Source organism: Diuraphis noxia, unplaced genomic scaffold, assembly GCF_037042655.1.
Source record: "Diuraphis noxia isolate RWA-SAM2 unplaced genomic scaffold, SU_Dnox_SAM2 contig0003, whole genome shotgun sequence".
Lineage (NCBI taxonomy): Eukaryota > Metazoa > Arthropoda > Insecta > Hemiptera > Aphididae > Diuraphis > Diuraphis noxia.
In genome coordinates, this window is record NW_028301713.1 from 7,122,415 (window position 1) to 7,138,991 (window position 16,577).

The following is a 16,577-nucleotide window of genomic DNA, read 5'->3' on the forward strand; positions in this document are numbered from 1 at the left end:
ACCTATGTAACACTTTTTCATAAATTCACCATCTATGATATTTTTCATTTATTAGGTACCTATAATAAACCCTGATACCTATGTAACACTTTTTCATTAATTCACCATCTATGATATATTTTTCATTTATTAGGTACCTATATAACCTTCAGGAACGTAAGCAAGTGCCTGAAAAGCTGAAGCGCGCTTCTGGCAGAAAACTAAATTTGCGCCCCCTCGTCCAAATTTTCCACTTCTATAAAATGCGCATTATTTAAAAATAATAAACGCTCTTTCTCTTCATTTTTATTTTTATTTTTTTGTAAATTATAATACTTGAGTTAACACTGCCTGAAAGAGAGTATTTGAATATTTAAATATTTAAAATATTTGCTATTTCATTGAGTGGCAGTGTACTCAATGAAATAGCAGTATAGCAACCCTGACAAATGCTCTCTTATTGCCAGTGCCTAGCTACGGCACTGATAACCTTTGGGTTCCAAAAAAAAATATGATAAATAATGATATATTTTGTTACAAATCACATAAAAATATTCTTAATCTAGTTTTTAATTCTAATGTTTGTGTGTTGCAACAGGTAGTAAAATATCTTTACTTTAGTTTTATTCATACATATTATGCAATTATGCTACATAAGTTGTTACTCTTAAGTTTCAATATTAGCAGGGTGATTCTAATTTTAAAATTTCAAACATGTATGACACATAATTATATCCAATGAGATATCAAATATTACAATAAGGTTAAATTATGTCATTAAAATTTACAATAAAATCCATTTCTTAAATGACTATTAGTTAAAACTAAAGTTTGTTAATTTGAGAGTTATCTAATAGGAAATGGTACTTTATCCTAGTTTAGTATAAGATATGGTGAATATAGATCTTGGCTTGTAATATGTTATGCATGCCTTAGTCTAAACATCACATTTGTTTAATATCCTTCCTCTTATTTCTTTAATAACTTCTGGCAATGCAACTCATCTTAAATGTTGACGGCTGAAATTATTTGACGAATCGCAAGATTTAAATAATATTTCAATTATATTATGTTTGTAAGGACAATTATCAGATTCTAATATTTGAGTGGATAACTTAACTGTACCACCAACAATATAGCAAAGTTCTTAATTAGTAATTATTGCCGTTGTATTAACAGATCACAAGTATAGATTTATACTAATAATAAGAACATACTTATATATAAATTGATACTGAAGATAAAAATGTCTAAGCTAAAACTGTAATATAGAAAATACATTAATACATTAATCAATTATTATATTATTATTTACCAATACAAAATTTTGAAAATATTATGTTGAGTACTTCTTCAGTTGATACGTGTCCTGTAATTTTACCTACATGAAATGATGCCTTACGTAAATGCTGTGCAGCAACATCAATATTGTCGTCGGACTTGGAAATTTCAAGATACGTCTGGACATTATTTAATGCTTTTAAGAGACAATATCTATGTCTTGCTTGACTACATCGAGGATGTTCAAAATTCGGATTTCCACATCTTCACAAAATTAAAATAATAAATTACAATGAAACGTGCACGCTGTACAATTAAATCACAATATACTTACAACTTTTGCAAACAATATTCAAACGTTCTCATCATATCCACCAAACCTTCATTCACTTTACATGAACCAAAACATACAGTCCAATTAGAATTTAGTGATATTTTTTTAAGTCTAATAACTTGGTCGTCTGACACAAGGTCAATTTTATTCACATATACTAGACATTTATCACATCTAACTTTCAAATCGTCTACATGTTTTTGAAGCCACAAATCCATATTGTCTACATCAAGGAGATATTGAGCATCAACTACCAAAATCATCATGTCGGCACTTTGAGCCTGGACTTTAGATTTCTTTATTCCCAAGTCTTCAATCAAATCTACAGTTTGTGAACGAATCCCAGCAGTGTCAATCAAAAGTACAGAGTAACCAGACACTTCTAGTGGAATCTGAATTGGATCTCTAGTAGTACCAGGCAACTCTGTTACTATAGCCGCTTCTCTACTACCTAAATGAATAAAACAGTTTGTTTTATTGTATATTATAAGATCACTTAATTAAATAATATAATTACAAAATGAATTCAAGAGGCTACTCTTTCCAGTGTTTGGTGCTCCGATTATTGCCACTTTGACTCCATCACGTAAAAGTTCACCTGACCTGTTGTCCATTAAGTGGTTCTATAAATTTAATATGTAAAATTAATAATACAGTTGATTTCTAACAATTTTTTCAATTCACTTCAATCTCTTTAGCAAGTTTTTCTAGATTTTCTTTAACATTCGCTAATATCAATTCTTCAATATTATCTGTTTCACTGAAATCTATATAAGCTTCGACATAGGCTAAATTCTAAAATTGTAGAAACTTTGATACATTACAATATTGCTAAACACAAATTAATGAATAACATGCTTCTAAAAGATATTGTCTCCAAGAACTGTAGAGTTGTCTCAAAGAACCTTCCAACTGCATCAGTGCTTGCTTTCTTTGAAGCTCAGTATCAGCTTCTATAAGATCGGCCAAACCTTCTACTTCAGTTAAATCCATTTTGTTATTATAAAACGAACGTTTGGTGAATTCTCCTGTGCGTAATAATAAAATGTAATTATTATAAATCATTTAATAAAAAATATATAAATGAGGAAAATAACATTTTCATTGAGTTAGAAATGCATTAAAACGAGCCGAACATAAGATATCATACAACCTCGACTTCACACTCAGACCTATTCATGAAAAAAACCTAAACATAATACATTTTTAAGAAAAACAAAATTGTTCAATCTTATATAAAAAAAAATGTTTTATCCTAATTAAATAACTTACCATTGTATCAGTACATATTATATTATATCATTATTGTAAATAAGTGTAACTAATGGCCTTTGCTGTCGATGTTAATATGTTCAATAAAAAAAAAAAAAAAATGCATTATGTGTGGGTTAAAAAAACCAAATTGAATTGGTTTACAAATGGGAATATAGTCATAACTAGGGCTTTGATTTCATAACTATAATATTGACCATAGAAACTCGTAAATGTAATTTAAAACTCAAAGTTTTGTCTGAAAAGTAAATTTTTGGTCATGCTTCTATTTTTATTTATATCTGTGGTTTTTCAAACAGTTATATGTATGTCATAACTCATTGGTTATTTATAATGCTTTAAAATCAGTTCTAGTTTTAACAGTTTACCTACCGGGGTCGGCGGTTCGAAAATCTGGTAGTTTAGATAAACCATGAAGCACTGCAGTGACAACAGCCCTACCGCCATGTACTTGAAATTCACAGCAATCTTCGCCTGTGAAACTTTTAGGGCCTAAATATAAAAAATTTAATTAAATAAAAAAAATTTAGTCCAAAATATAATACAATACCTGGAAACCATAGTAATAATCCATTGTCTAATTGTTCTTTAGTAGTTGGATCTATAATTTTGTTCAAACAAGCTTTTCTAGGTTTTGGTAAATATTTTAAATGGGTCATATTTAATATAGCGTCAGATGCACATGGACCAGATACTCTGATGACAGCTACACCACATTTTCCAAGACCTAAAATAAATCATGAAGTTTAGACAAACATTTATGAAACATATTTTGTAATAGATACATTTACAATTTCTCAATATTTCAAAGCACTTAATAAATGTTTGTATTTTTAAAGTTTTAAATCAATATAATCAATGGTAAAATATTGTACCTTCTTATTTTTAATAATAAAAAATATTCCTAGGTAGATAGATATTGCATAACTATTACAGGATAGGTAAAATATTATCAACTTAATATTCATTCAACATATAACAAATAATTCAAAATGTAATAAATCATGAAAAGTCAAAATTAAAATAAGTATGTAAAAAACAGTAGAAAATTTACCCGAAGAGAGTGCATAGATTGTTGACTTCAGTCTTGAATGTGTTACAGCGACATTTACTCCTAGCCGATAGAATTTTGCATTCATCACAATGACAGTCAAAAGTTAAGAAACCAGTGATCATAATCTAACTCCACAACTACAATACGAATGAACAATTTAAGAATTTAAATATTTTATATAATCATAAAGCGTTTTAAAAAAATCTCAAATTTTCTCAAAGGTCAAACATTGAAACATGGTTGATACTTTTATAGAAATACTGAATTTATATTTTTGTAAAATCTCAAACGCACAAGACTATACAGACGTCTTTACTAAGCTAAGTATAGAAATCTGCGTTTAAAATTTGATTCTACACAAACCTGTTAAATTAATTAATGTAATAATGTGTGCTGTGCTCAACGTGCTCATAATATTACTCTACGTCTGCACTAATGTGATAAAGATAACTGTAATGATAACAAAAAGCCGGTGGCATGATTTCAAAACCAATTAGAATTGTGAGTATAGTGGTTCTGATTGGCCCATATTTTTATGGCGGCAAAATTATTTTGTTGAGGGTATTTTAATACTTTTATTAAATAATATCTACAAAGTTTGTAGTATAATATAGTAATATACAATATTAAGCATCGTAAAAAAATTCAAAAAATACACCTGGCTACTAACACACACACACACACAATAAAAATTGAATGCTTAAATATTAGTTAAAGATTACTAAGCAGTAAGCATATAGACATTTAGTAAGCAATAAATAATTCTAAAACATTCACGATTAGACAAAGGAATCTAAATAGGTGGATAGAAGAGTACAAAGGAAAAATGAGTATTACGTAAAAACGGTGTTGGTTTGTGGTATGTTTCAAAAATAAAAATAATTTAATGAATAATTTTTAATTTATTGTATAAGCTAGGTACAAAACGACCTTTCACAAAATACATTTAATTGTGTAGATAATAAACATAATTATTATTTAATTATAAAGTTTTTAATTTACCGCCATAACAATATGGGCAATATTTATAATATCTACAGTGAAACTTCCATATAACCAAGTCGTTAAATAGAATTACGGAATTACCTATACTTTATAATATGACTTATATTTGGTCAAAGTTTAGAGCGTCTGGTAAGTTATCTTTAGGAAGAATTTTTTTATTTAATTTGTCATTTTCCCCTTCTGTGGCTAGGTCAACACTAACTATGAAGAGCCATTTTCCCCACTTACGGCTATAAAATATATTAAAATTTATTTAAGATCCATAGGCACAACTATTATGATAAGTATTTAAAGTACAAATTATGACAAAAATACAAAATTGATCATTATCTCAAAAATGTTTAAATTATTTTGCAGTTAAAAAATTATAAAATTTTCAATATTTAAACAAAGATCCTCATCCTCTACTTACAAGCAAATAATTGTAATTACTAATTATGATAAGTCGTTAATGTGTTATAGGTTTAAAATACTATATTTGAAACTAAAAAGCGGGTAAGTCGTGTATGTCGCTCTGCTGTACAGTAGGTTACAAGTGGGTTACTGTAATGGATGGAATTAAATTTGAATCCAATGATATTATATCATTGTATACGAAAAACGATTCTGAGCGAAGACGGTTTATCTGTCTAGGATATATTATAGATTATTAAAAATTTTCAAATCTTAGTTTTAAAAAGAAAATTTTTTATGAATTTCTAGCACAAAATAATTTACGAATTTTCGTGATTTTTACATAATATGTTGTAAAAATTCAAACTTTGAATGCTTATAAAAAAAAATTGTGACTATGTATTTCTTTTATTTTTCAACTTCTATTGTAAAAATATGTTAGGAGCCTTGTATTAAATTTTCAAATCTTAGAATTAAAAAGGAAAACTTTTATGAATTTCTATCTAAGATAATTTGAACATTGCCGTAATTTTTACGTATTTAGTCAAAATTTGAACTTTAAATGCTTATAAAAAAAAATTCCGCCTACGAATTTTTAATATTTTTTAACTTCTATTGTTAAAATGTGTTAGAAGCCTTGTATTAAATTTTCAAGCGTTTCTACCGAACAAATAAATTTTTATCGATATTTATAGAAAAAAAAACTAATAAAGCTGAAAAATTAAAATGTCAGTAAACAGCTCAAAACAAATCTAAATATTTTGAAAATTTTATCAAATATATAAACATTCAGTCAAAATTTCAAGTATCTGTGGTAATTTGTTTTAGAGTTACACCAAAATAAGGAAATCGCTAAAAGTGAAAATCCAATGTTGTAAAAATTTAAATTTCAAATGCTCATAAAAATTTAATTTGAATTTCAGGTGGAATTTTTATTTGTGATAAAGATTGAAAAACTTGTAAGGAATCTTGTATTAAATTTTTAAATCTTAGATTTGAAAAGAAAATTTTTTATGAATTTCTAGCTTAAAATAATTTGTGAATTTTCGTGATTTTTACGTATTTTGTCAAAATTCAAACTTTGAATGCTTATAAAAAAAAATTGAGACTATGAATTTCTTTTATTTTTCATCTACTATTGTAACAATATGTTAAGAGCCTTGTATTAAATTTTCAAGCTTTTCTGCCTAACAAATAAATTTTTATCGATATTAATTTAAAAAAAACTAATAATGATCGAAAATTTGAAATGCCTATGAATAGTTCAACTTAAGTCGAAGTTTTTTGAAAATTGCATGGTGGATAGAATATACTTATATAAACATTAGGTGAAAATTTCATGTATCTATGGTCATTCGTTTTAAAGTTACATCAAAAACCAAAATCGATTTTGTCGAAAAATGAGTGTGCGTAAAATTTCCCGTTTTTCCCTTAATTTTTAGTTTGTTTTTCTCAATTATTTAGAAAAGTATTAAGAATTTTTTACTTTTGACCCCCCAAAGTACCAACTAGATTCACTTTCTGATCGAACGAGGTACTGAAGTCAAAAATCGAAGCATTTTTACTGCCCCAAAACGTGATGACAGACAAAAAAAAAATAAAAAACACACATCATGGTAAAATCAATACATTCATCGCTCCGCTCAGAATCTAAAATGTATTGACTCTAAATAATAAATGATTTGGATTACTTTAAAACCTTTTTGATTATTTTATAAGTTGATATTGCATTTCAACTGAAATATTTGTATTGTCATGAAAATTTTTTAACTAAACCAATTTATCTTGGCAATAAAGTATATAAATGATTGAATTTCTATTTTCTATTATATATTTTGTAGGTACTCATCCAATATGCTATCTACCGCACGTTTGACGATTTAGTATGCTATCTGTCATAAATATTTTATTTACCGTAATTTTGAAGTATAATATCAACACATATTTACTATCTACATATGTAGATTGTCTTACCTTCATAATTCAGTATTTCTACTTTTACTTTTTTTCGTGTAGTACTGTACTACTGTGTAGTTACATATGCATATTTCTGACCCTCCAAGGAATGATTCGAACAGGTCTTCAGTTGGTTTTAGTAACGAGCACCACCACTCTTCTTGAAGTCGGGATGGTAAATGTTAGTCGCTCTTCGTGTTTTAATATTATATTTATTTATTTAACTATTACTCATAGTTGACATAATTAATAAATAATAATAAATGAATCACACTAAAACTGCATATAAATGACACGACTCAAAACACACACTAAATAAGAATAATATAAAGATTTACCTATTAAAGTATAAATTTAATATAATTTAGGCATTTGATAAAAGTTAATTTTAAATGAAAATGATAAAGTATGCATAATATATCCAAGCATATTATACTATGAGATTATACAGTAGATACAGCATACAGACATACAGTAGATATATTAAACTACCATAAAATTATGGTAGATATAATATATCTATGGTAAATAGCATATTGAACGAGTACCATTTTGTGTCTATGACCTCAAAACTTGTAGATACTAGCCATATTACCATAATGATATACTCACACATCTCAAACACTCTTCTAAGGAATGTGGAATGTTGATTTTACTTATTTGTGGTTTTTACCACCATGTTATAATACATTAACTTTACTTTAAACACAGGGGTACAACATAAATAAATCATTATTCAGCGACACACTATGGTAATTTATGACATACTGATTTAAAACCACTGGTACAAAACAACTCATCTGTTAATGTTTTTAACAATTTAACATTTTTACTAACTTAATAAAAAATTATTTTACATGCAAGAAATACTAATTGAATACATGATTCTCTTATTATTGAAAATGTGTGTACAAAAATCACACTTAATTATACTAATTTCATATACATGAATAATTTCTTTACCTTATTGTATAAAAGATGTAAACCATAGCAGTGATTAATTAATAATATTACTAATGGTAATCATAGAAATTAATACCATCATGATAATGAGCATCTTATGAGGTTTACTCATTCATTCATTATTACCAAGACATTTTATGAATTCACTGAGATTCAATTTAGATTTTATTTTAAATATAAAGAGTTGACTATCAATTATTTAAAACTAAAAATAGTTATTAATAAGACAGCAAAATAATAAAATACCATAAACAATTAAACTGAATATAATAGTATATCTAAATACTACAAATTGGTATCAAAATATATTGTTTAATAAAAAAATTCATACAGATGAAAATTGCAAAATACAGATGATAATAACCATATCCTAAAACTCTAATAAAAATAATATTATAGGCTTAGTAAAAAATCACATCAATATAAATAATCTAACAGTAAATATAAAATAAATAATCAGTTATTGCTTAAACAAAATTGGTATTGTAAAGCATATTACATATAAATTATAAACCGTCACATGTTTAATACCCAATGGCACTTAATCAATATTTACAAGATAAGTAATAAGTACTATAATATATTATCAAAACGGAGATTTTTTGAATCAGACTTCATTATCAATCATATTAATTTTAACATTTCTAATGAACTAGAGCTATTTTTTTTCTGCACGAATATTTTTTATAAATATTTAATACTCCAAATTACAAAAATTTTTCATTTCCAAATCAAAAGAATCAATCAAGTTAATGAGTCGAAAAATCAAAAAAATCACCTGACTAATAATATACAATAATAAATAATAAAAAATGTGAACATTGAAATAAAATGTGAATTAATCTTATTGTCTATATAAAAAAATCAGTCAAATATTTTCGTTTTCAATTAAAAATACAATATAAATCATAAATGGCCACATTTTAAAAAGGATAAAGCATAAAAGTCAACTATACAATGCTGTCTTTTTTCAATACTTATACCTAAGTGAAGGATATGTTAAGAGGACGCCACACCTGCATGTGTTGCCATCTTACAAGTGAGTAACATAGTAAATTTTACGATCAGCAGTTCAAAATTAGCTTCGTTAATTTAAAATTTAGATTAAATTGACCTTTTATAAAAATTAAAGTTAACAATAATAGCTAGATTTTCACAGAGGTTTTTATTATATTTTAATTTTAAACCAAGTTATAAGTATTTTAAGATATACAAACAATTTACAATTTTAAAAATTATTAATAACTCGCTTTAAAACTAAAATATTATAAAAAACCTCAGTGAAAATCTAGATATTAATGTTACCTTTAATTTTTGTAAGAGGTCAATTCACTTTAAATTTTAAATTAACGGAGCTAAATTGGAACTGCTGAGCATAAAAATTACTAGGTTATGTACTTGTAAGACAAAGACAACACATGCCGGTATGGCATCATCTTAAATTATAACACTTCAAAAACCAGTAATTAAATTACAATATTTTAGTAATAAGATTAGCTTAATAAAATAAGGTTTGCAAGGTTAGATTTTAAAAATAAAATGTCCATTATACATTTATAGAATTATAACTAAAATATAATATAGAACTATAAATTTTAATCAATAAAAAGAAATTAAATTGTTTTAAAACAAAAATAAGATTTTTAGTATGCCCAAAATGTAAATTACCAATATCACATAAATAAAAAAAAAATATGATAAACTTTTTAAAAAAGTACTAACAATAGATAAAAAGTTAAAATTATTAAAAACAGGAAATAACTTTAAAAAATGGAAACTGTGATGTCTTAACTTAAGCTTACGTTAAACATATTTTATTTAAAAATATGTTTTTAATAGTTCTTAATAGCTCATCAAGAAAATTGATATTTTTTAATAACTAGTAATTCGTAGCTGTAATTTAAATACTTCAAACTTAAATTTATAGTCAAAAATCACAATTGTTTAACATGAATAAATTTTTTTTCTTTTTTTGATATTCCATTAAAATATAATGATATATTATTTTACAGAAATAATACAGTTTAAATGATTTAAAATATTATAGAATAAACCTAATATTTCTAAAATTAATTTTATGCTTACTTAAATATATGTTTATTTGTAAAACATTTTTTTTAAAGTAAGAGCTTAAGAAATATATTATTTTTATCAACTAACTGATATATGTCATCATAATGTATTCAATAGTATTCGTGGAATTATGTTGAGTGAATTTCTATCAAATAAATAAAAATAGCAATATACTATCATATACCTTGTCAATAGACCAAAACATACATATGCTGTAAAAAATTAATTGCTTTATATAATTATTTATTAATAATAACTACTTAAGAATAAATTTGTGCGTGGAACAACAATAGACACTAATTTACTAGACATAAACAGCTTACAATTATTTAGAAATATGAATATTTAATAGATATTTGAAACTACTATTCAGAATTCTATCTCAATATAAAACATTAGATTTAGTTTAATGCGAGTTAGCATAATCTCTGAGGGTCTTTTTAAGGTTGCAGTCCTCCACCTTATATTTATCTATAAACTTATTATCTTAAGACAGTTGTATAGTTACAGCATTTCTGTGAATTATCAACCAACGGCTGTTCATTATTATCATTTGTGTTTGATGGGCTGTAAGTGAGAAGAGAACCTTCAGCTGGTATGTTACGTTGAACAAGACTAGTAGCATGAGGTGGCTGTGGCATTGTAGCAACCATAATTGGAGTGTCATCTAAGGATATTGGAAGTTTAACACCGCTGACTGTTATCATTGCAGTGCTACCATTGCGATTAATAGAATTATTATCCACATTGATGATTTGGTGATTTTGAGAATTCTAAATATTAAATTAAAACATTGCATTTTAATTAAATAACACATTATATTAATAAACTAAATATTTATTTAGAAGATATAAGTACATTTTGTTGATTTTTTTTATATTGCCTCATTCATGTAGGAACATAAAAAAATTGTAAAAATCAGTTATATTATACTAGTTTAATTTCTTTTAATTAAATAATTCAAACCATTTAACTGTAATGTTGGCAATGAAAAATTTGGGTTTGATGTAGCCAAGGGTATCTAACCAAAAAAACTTGGAAATGTACATGATTATAAATTTTAATCAAATATTGTAATCAGTATGTATTCATATGTAAAATCAGTTATTAGTTATTAGTAATAACTTATTACTTATTAAAATTAAAATTTGAAGAATTATGAAAATTTTGTTTTTGCACGTTTTTACCACATTTTAACATTTTAATTGCACATTTTTTAGATTTTAGCTGCACAAAAATCCGGTCTTTAATTATGATACATAAAAGCAACTGGGTTGAAAACCCCCTGATCAACTTTGTAGAAATTAAACGTTAAAAGATAGATATTGTTATGATAGGTCTACGTTAGTAACAAGTCAGTAATTAAAACTATTAACTGAACATTCCTAACTTAAGAATGAGACAATTTAAATTATTTCATGACAAAATACAATAAGGTGTAAATTCATTCTCTTAGTATGGACAAGACTAAAATAAAATATACATTCTCTTACTTCTTGAAAGTATTCAATTTTTGGTTGTTGTAGTTGCACTAGTTCTTGATTTTGAGAAAGTTTAGTATCAATTTTGTTATGCGCTGAAGCTAAATGATATTCAAGTTTATGTTTTCGATCATAACTCATGCCACACAATTGACATCTAGTAAAATAAAATAAAATTGAAACATTTTTAACAATATTCAATAGTCATAGAAATAGTGTTCATTTTTTAGACAGATTTTACCAATTTTTTTTTTTTAATATTTAAATTATAAAGCATGCCTTCACTTCATACTTACTAATAGTTTAAATCAGTGTATTCTAATTTAGTGGTGTGTTTAACAGAAAAATATTTAATGTTCATAATATAATTTGTTTCCAATGAGATTTAAAGAATCATTACTGTTCGAAAATATTGGAAATAAGCCTCAATAAGAACTTCAACAAGATAAAAAACAGTAAGAAATTTTGCTTTAAAAATTATTGTGTAAGATCAAGGATACACTTTTAATTTAATGATGTTAATGATTTTACTATTCTACTTTATAAAAAATGTAAAAATTATATGAAGCAAAGGATATCATTATTTTCAATTTTGTATTAACTATTATTTAAAATTTAGAAGGCACATTTATACTAGCAGAGAATCCGCTAAGAATAAAGAACACTATAAGTAGGTAAAAAATTATTTACTAAAAATCCAAGTCCTATTTTATAGTTAAATTTGAGTAAAAAAATTAAAAATTAAAAATTATTGACTCACATATGATTTCTATTTCTTTTCGGCCCAAGTCCTCCACTATTATCATGGATATGCACATGAGCGTTCATATTATACTTTTCTGCAAAACGTTTCCCACATATTGGACAAGCATATGGTCGCTCTCCAGTATGAACTCTTAAATGTCGCTTAAGATGTGATTGAGATAAAACAGCCAAACCGCATTCAGAACATTTAACATGTTTTTCACCTGTATGAGTCATTGTATGTATATGAAAACTTTTTTGATGAATAAATCGCTTCCCACACAAATCACATTGAAACCGCGTATATCCAGTATGGATAGGAATATGTTTTTGTAGACCAACTTTTTGAGTAAAAGACTTATTACAGTATTCACAAGTAAAAGGATGTATCCCATTATGCATTCCAATATGCACATCTAAAGCTTTTTTCATTTTATAGGCTTGTCCACATATCTAAAAATCAATATTATGATTATAAATATATTGGAAAAACATAATACAAAAAGATAAGTACCTCACAAACATAAGGCCTGAGAGAACTGTGTGATTGTATATGAGATTTTAACTCTGTGACTGTCCTCCATTTTTTTCCACAAAGTGCACAACTATGAATAGCAGGTAAACATGCACGTTCACCAGAGCGTGAACCACCTTTTTTATTCTGTCTTTTTTTTAATCGTTTATCAGATTTTTCTGATCCAGATGAAGGAGCTACAGTTTCGTCGATTGCACTTGAACTATCTTCGTGGAAATTTTCTTCAATAATGTTAATTTTTTCATCTTCTTTCCATTCAAAATCATCATCTTCATTTTCTTCTTGCACAATTTCCTCCAAGTACATGTTATTATCAATAGGAAATTCAGGTTTCACATCAATTATCACATTTTCAGGAGGCTCATTTATAAAATCATTATCTCTAGTCATTATGATTGAATCTGTATCACATTGGGATGTTTCATCTTCAACTATAAACAATAAATAAAAACTCAATTAATATATATATATATATATATATATATATACTAAGATTAAGGATATGTTTGACTACTTTTAATTTTTGTAGAAATCAAATCAACTGGATCATTAATTTCCCCTTTATCCAAAGTATTATGTTCTTTAGTCAAATGATTGTTTAATGCTTGTTTGGTTGAAAAGCTTTTATCACAAGATGTACAAAAGAAACATTCTGGACTTTGGTGAACTGTGATAAAATGATTCTTTACATCTGAAGCTTGTTGAAAAGAATCATTATAGTTCTCACATTTATAATTAATATCAACTCTGGCAACACTATTTTCCCTGAGTTCTTGAAAATTAAAATTGTAATATATATTTTTTTTTTTATTAAAATGTATTATTTAAATATTAATTTTTTTTTAACCCTCACTTGTTTCACAGATTGGATTTTCAACCATACATGGAATGTCTACTACATCCATATGTTCTGTAACCTTTTTATCAATAAGTGCAATTTTATTTTCTGCAGTATCAGAAGCACAATCTTTAGAATTTTCATTGTCATCCATAGTTTCATCAGTTTGTATACTACTTATGATATTCTCGACAATCTAGCAACATAAAAAAAAAAAAAAAAAATTTATTCAAAATTAAAATATACATCCATTAATTCATACAAAATAAATCAATTTATTCAAAATTTTCAATTTTTTTATAAAAATTTAATAATTAAATTATATTTAAAACAATATCAATAGGGTAACTATCTATTACCAAGTACTAATCTATGAAATAAAGAAAATATGAACAACCATCATTTATACTTATAGTTTTACAATCAGCAAAGTATAAGTAAATAATAAATATACTTCAAATATTAATACATAATTTGCAGATGATACAATTTATCAAGAAGTATACTAATCCTGACAGCAAATTTATAACAATTACAAACCAACAGTTATAATTTTCCATAGTTAACTATCACCATACTTTTATTAAAATAAAATTTTCAAATGAAATATTAATATCATTGTAATAGTTATTATTTCCTATAATTTACCACTAGAATAAATTATCTATTGTATGTTCCTAGTTTTTACATTGGTCTTTTTTCTTTTCTTATATATATATATATAAATATATTACCTACTACTTGCTCAATTTTTTTTATAAAACATTGTAAAATATAATCTAGGTACAGAATCCAATCTTAACTTTTCTACTACTCAAAAACAAAATTATTATAAATTAAATGGTACTCTTCTTCCACTTGAAATCTAAAATTTGATCTAAATAATTTACCTCATTTAGAGCAATTGATGATTTTTCACTATTTTCATTTTCAGCATTTAAAGATTTATCATTTTTTTTTTGTTCACCCTGTGAGAGATCTACAATTTTTGCATGATCAACGTTAAAATCAGTATTATTTTTATATTCGCTGCATGTAGAAGTATAACGTTTAATAATGTCAGATTGAAGCTTTGTGAAACGTGTAGATATCTGATCCAACTCATCAAAAAGTGTAAAACACCTAAAAAACAGGATATATATATATAATATTACAGTGATCTAACCATTTTAATGTAATTTATTTAATAGGCAAAGGTAGGTTTAACAGTAAAAAATGTAACAATACTTGCCTTCGACACAATACTGAATTTTTCATTTGAGAGGGTTGCAAATCTTTTTTAAGTATTTTTGACATGATATCTATTAACAATGTGTTTCTTTGAGGCATAAATGTACAGTACACTTTGTACGACGAACAAGTAGTTACTTTTATATTGCATATAAAACATTTTAAGCTTTGTTCTTCCCTTTCTTCTAAAGCAGAAGACATCTTACTTGAAGATAATTGTATTTTGATTGTTTAAAAATGCCTGAAATAAATTACAGCAAAAATAATTAATACACCTAATACACGGCGATTAGATTCAGACAATATTGCTGGTTTTGTGTTAATATTTTAGTATTAACTACCGACTCGTAACCTCTACAGTATAATGAGAAGTTATGTTGGCATATTTAGATGGGCATAAACCAAGACTCATGGAAAATTGTGACACATCAGAGACAAAAAAAAAGGGAAATCATTGAAATAAACTACCATCTCGCGACATAATTTGCAATGACAGAGACGACAATCATCGTAGACGAAAAATTTACGAATGTGAATCAACAATTTGACCATCAGTCTAATCGCATTAGGCATTACAGAGGTGAGCCGGAGCCGCGCTCAAAGACCGTACTTACAGGACTTCTGATTCGATATTCATCGTCGTAATCATTTTTGGCATTCGGCCGTGTAGGGTCAAATATTCGGATCGAACACGTCCTCGTAATAATCATTGGTAGGTACCTATTTACTTATTTTAAAACCGTGTCGTATCGTCAATGTCGAGTTGTCGAAAACGAAATGAATGCCTATCGTCATCGGTATTCGGTGACGACTACGGAGTACGGACTAGCTGGTAAACGGCGATCAAACACTACGCAGAAACCTTCAACCGCAATTTATTAATATTTAATCATTCGTCCGGCGCCGGCGGCGGCGGGAAAGCGGGACGGAAAAACAATAAACGCAAACCGTCGATATCCGAGACCGCTGGCCGCCGGGCGCCGATTAGCCCGAAAACGGAAAAGCTCGACAGCGGCGGTCGCGCATTTTACGGTACCCTTGGTGCGCGCTGTACGCCTAACGCACCGCCATTTTGTAAACCAATGTCGCGCGATTCGACTAATATTCGAGTCGCCGCCTTTTCGTTGTTGCCTAACGGAAATCGTTGCTACTCACCAAAAGCGTTTGTCTGTCGTCCGCATATGTCTGAGACACACTGCGTGAGATCACGTCTTGTCGTCCGCCGGGCCAACGACGGAACTACGGAATTTACGACTTACCGGGCTATTCACAAACCCAATTTCCGTCCGTCTGTTACTGTCGTCCTACGTCGTCTCCTAACCCGTTATTAATCACTTTATTCACTTATTTTTTTTGTTTTTTTTTATTCTCTTTATTCTACCCAAATTGTTGTCAGGCAGTAAGGTTGTAGTTGTATGCACAGGCTGCAGCCTGCAGAG

The 16,577-nt window shown here is 27.1% G+C and overlaps 2 protein-coding genes across 6 annotated transcripts; both read right to left on the reverse strand.

Annotated features, from left to right (window-relative positions):
* Window positions 1-489: 489 nt before the first annotated feature.
* On the reverse strand, window positions 490-4,383 carry LOC107163102 (5-taurinomethyluridine-[tRNA] synthase subunit GTPB3, mitochondrial). 4 transcript variants are annotated; one of them, XM_015510344.2, is made up of 9 exons: window positions 4,284-4,383; window positions 3,921-4,057; window positions 3,417-3,593; window positions 3,239-3,358; window positions 2,453-2,622; window positions 2,279-2,389; window positions 2,112-2,217; window positions 1,595-2,045; window positions 490-1,524 (listed from the first exon to the last, which is right to left on the reverse strand). In XM_015510344.2, the coding sequence occupies exons 2-9, from the start codon at window positions 4,003-4,005 to the stop codon at window positions 1,287-1,289; spliced, it is 1,458 nt and encodes a 485-aa protein (XP_015365830.1). In that variant the 5' UTR covers window positions 4,006-4,057; window positions 4,284-4,383; the 3' UTR covers window positions 490-1,286. The 4 variants fall into 4 exon arrangements, with proteins under 4 accessions (XP_015365830.1, XP_089080643.1, XP_015365831.1 ...); XM_089224517.1 differs by lacking the exon at window positions 3,921-4,057 and having other exon boundaries at window positions 4,284-4,347; XM_015510345.2 differs by lacking the exon at window positions 4,284-4,383 and having other exon boundaries at window positions 3,921-4,276.
* Window positions 4,384-8,081: 3,698 nt separating this feature from the next.
* LOC107163108 (uncharacterized) lies at window positions 8,082-16,557 on the reverse strand. 2 transcript variants are annotated; one of them, XM_015510356.2, is made up of 9 exons: window positions 16,294-16,557; window positions 15,140-15,379; window positions 14,799-15,030; window positions 13,924-14,104; window positions 13,585-13,842; window positions 13,050-13,501; window positions 12,552-12,988; window positions 11,804-11,948; window positions 8,082-11,083 (listed from the first exon to the last, which is right to left on the reverse strand). In XM_015510356.2, the coding sequence occupies exons 2-9, from the start codon at window positions 15,337-15,339 to the stop codon at window positions 10,793-10,795; spliced, it is 2,196 nt and encodes a 731-aa protein (XP_015365842.1). In that variant the 5' UTR covers window positions 15,340-15,379; window positions 16,294-16,557; the 3' UTR covers window positions 8,082-10,792. The 2 variants fall into 2 exon arrangements, with proteins under 2 accessions (XP_015365842.1, XP_015365841.1); XM_015510355.2 differs by lacking the exon at window positions 16,294-16,557 and adding an exon at window positions 15,753-16,165.
* Between the last annotated feature and the right edge of the window lie 20 nt (window positions 16,558-16,577).

What these genes read in the sequence shown, in the direction of transcription:
- LOC107163102 (XM_015510344.2), bottom strand. Translation starts at nt 4,005, where the DNA reads ATGAATGCAAAATTCTATCGGCTAGGAGTAAATGTCGCTGTAACACAT. An exon ending in AATCTATGCACTCTCTTCGG is followed by an intron (nt 3,594 to 3,920) that starts GTAAATTTTCTA and finishes GATTTATTTTAG; the next exon opens with GTCTTGGAAAATGTGGTGTA. An exon ending in AACTTGCTAAAGAGATTGAA is followed by an intron (nt 2,218 to 2,278) that starts GTGAATTGAAAA and finishes TTAAATTTATAG; the next exon opens with AACCACTTAATGGACAACAG.
- LOC107163108 (XM_015510356.2), bottom strand. Translation starts at nt 15,339, where the DNA reads ATGTCTTCTGCTTTAGAAGAAAGGGAAGAACAAAGCTTAAAATGTTTT. An exon ending in CATCAATTGCTCTAAATGAG is followed by an intron (nt 14,105 to 14,798) that starts GTAAATTATTTA and finishes TTATGTTGCTAG; the next exon opens with ATTGTCGAGAATATCATAAG. An exon ending in AAAAGAAATAGAAATCATAT is followed by an intron (nt 11,949 to 12,551) that starts GTGAGTCAATAA and finishes TTATTTTACTAG; the next exon opens with ATGTCAATTGTGTGGCATGA.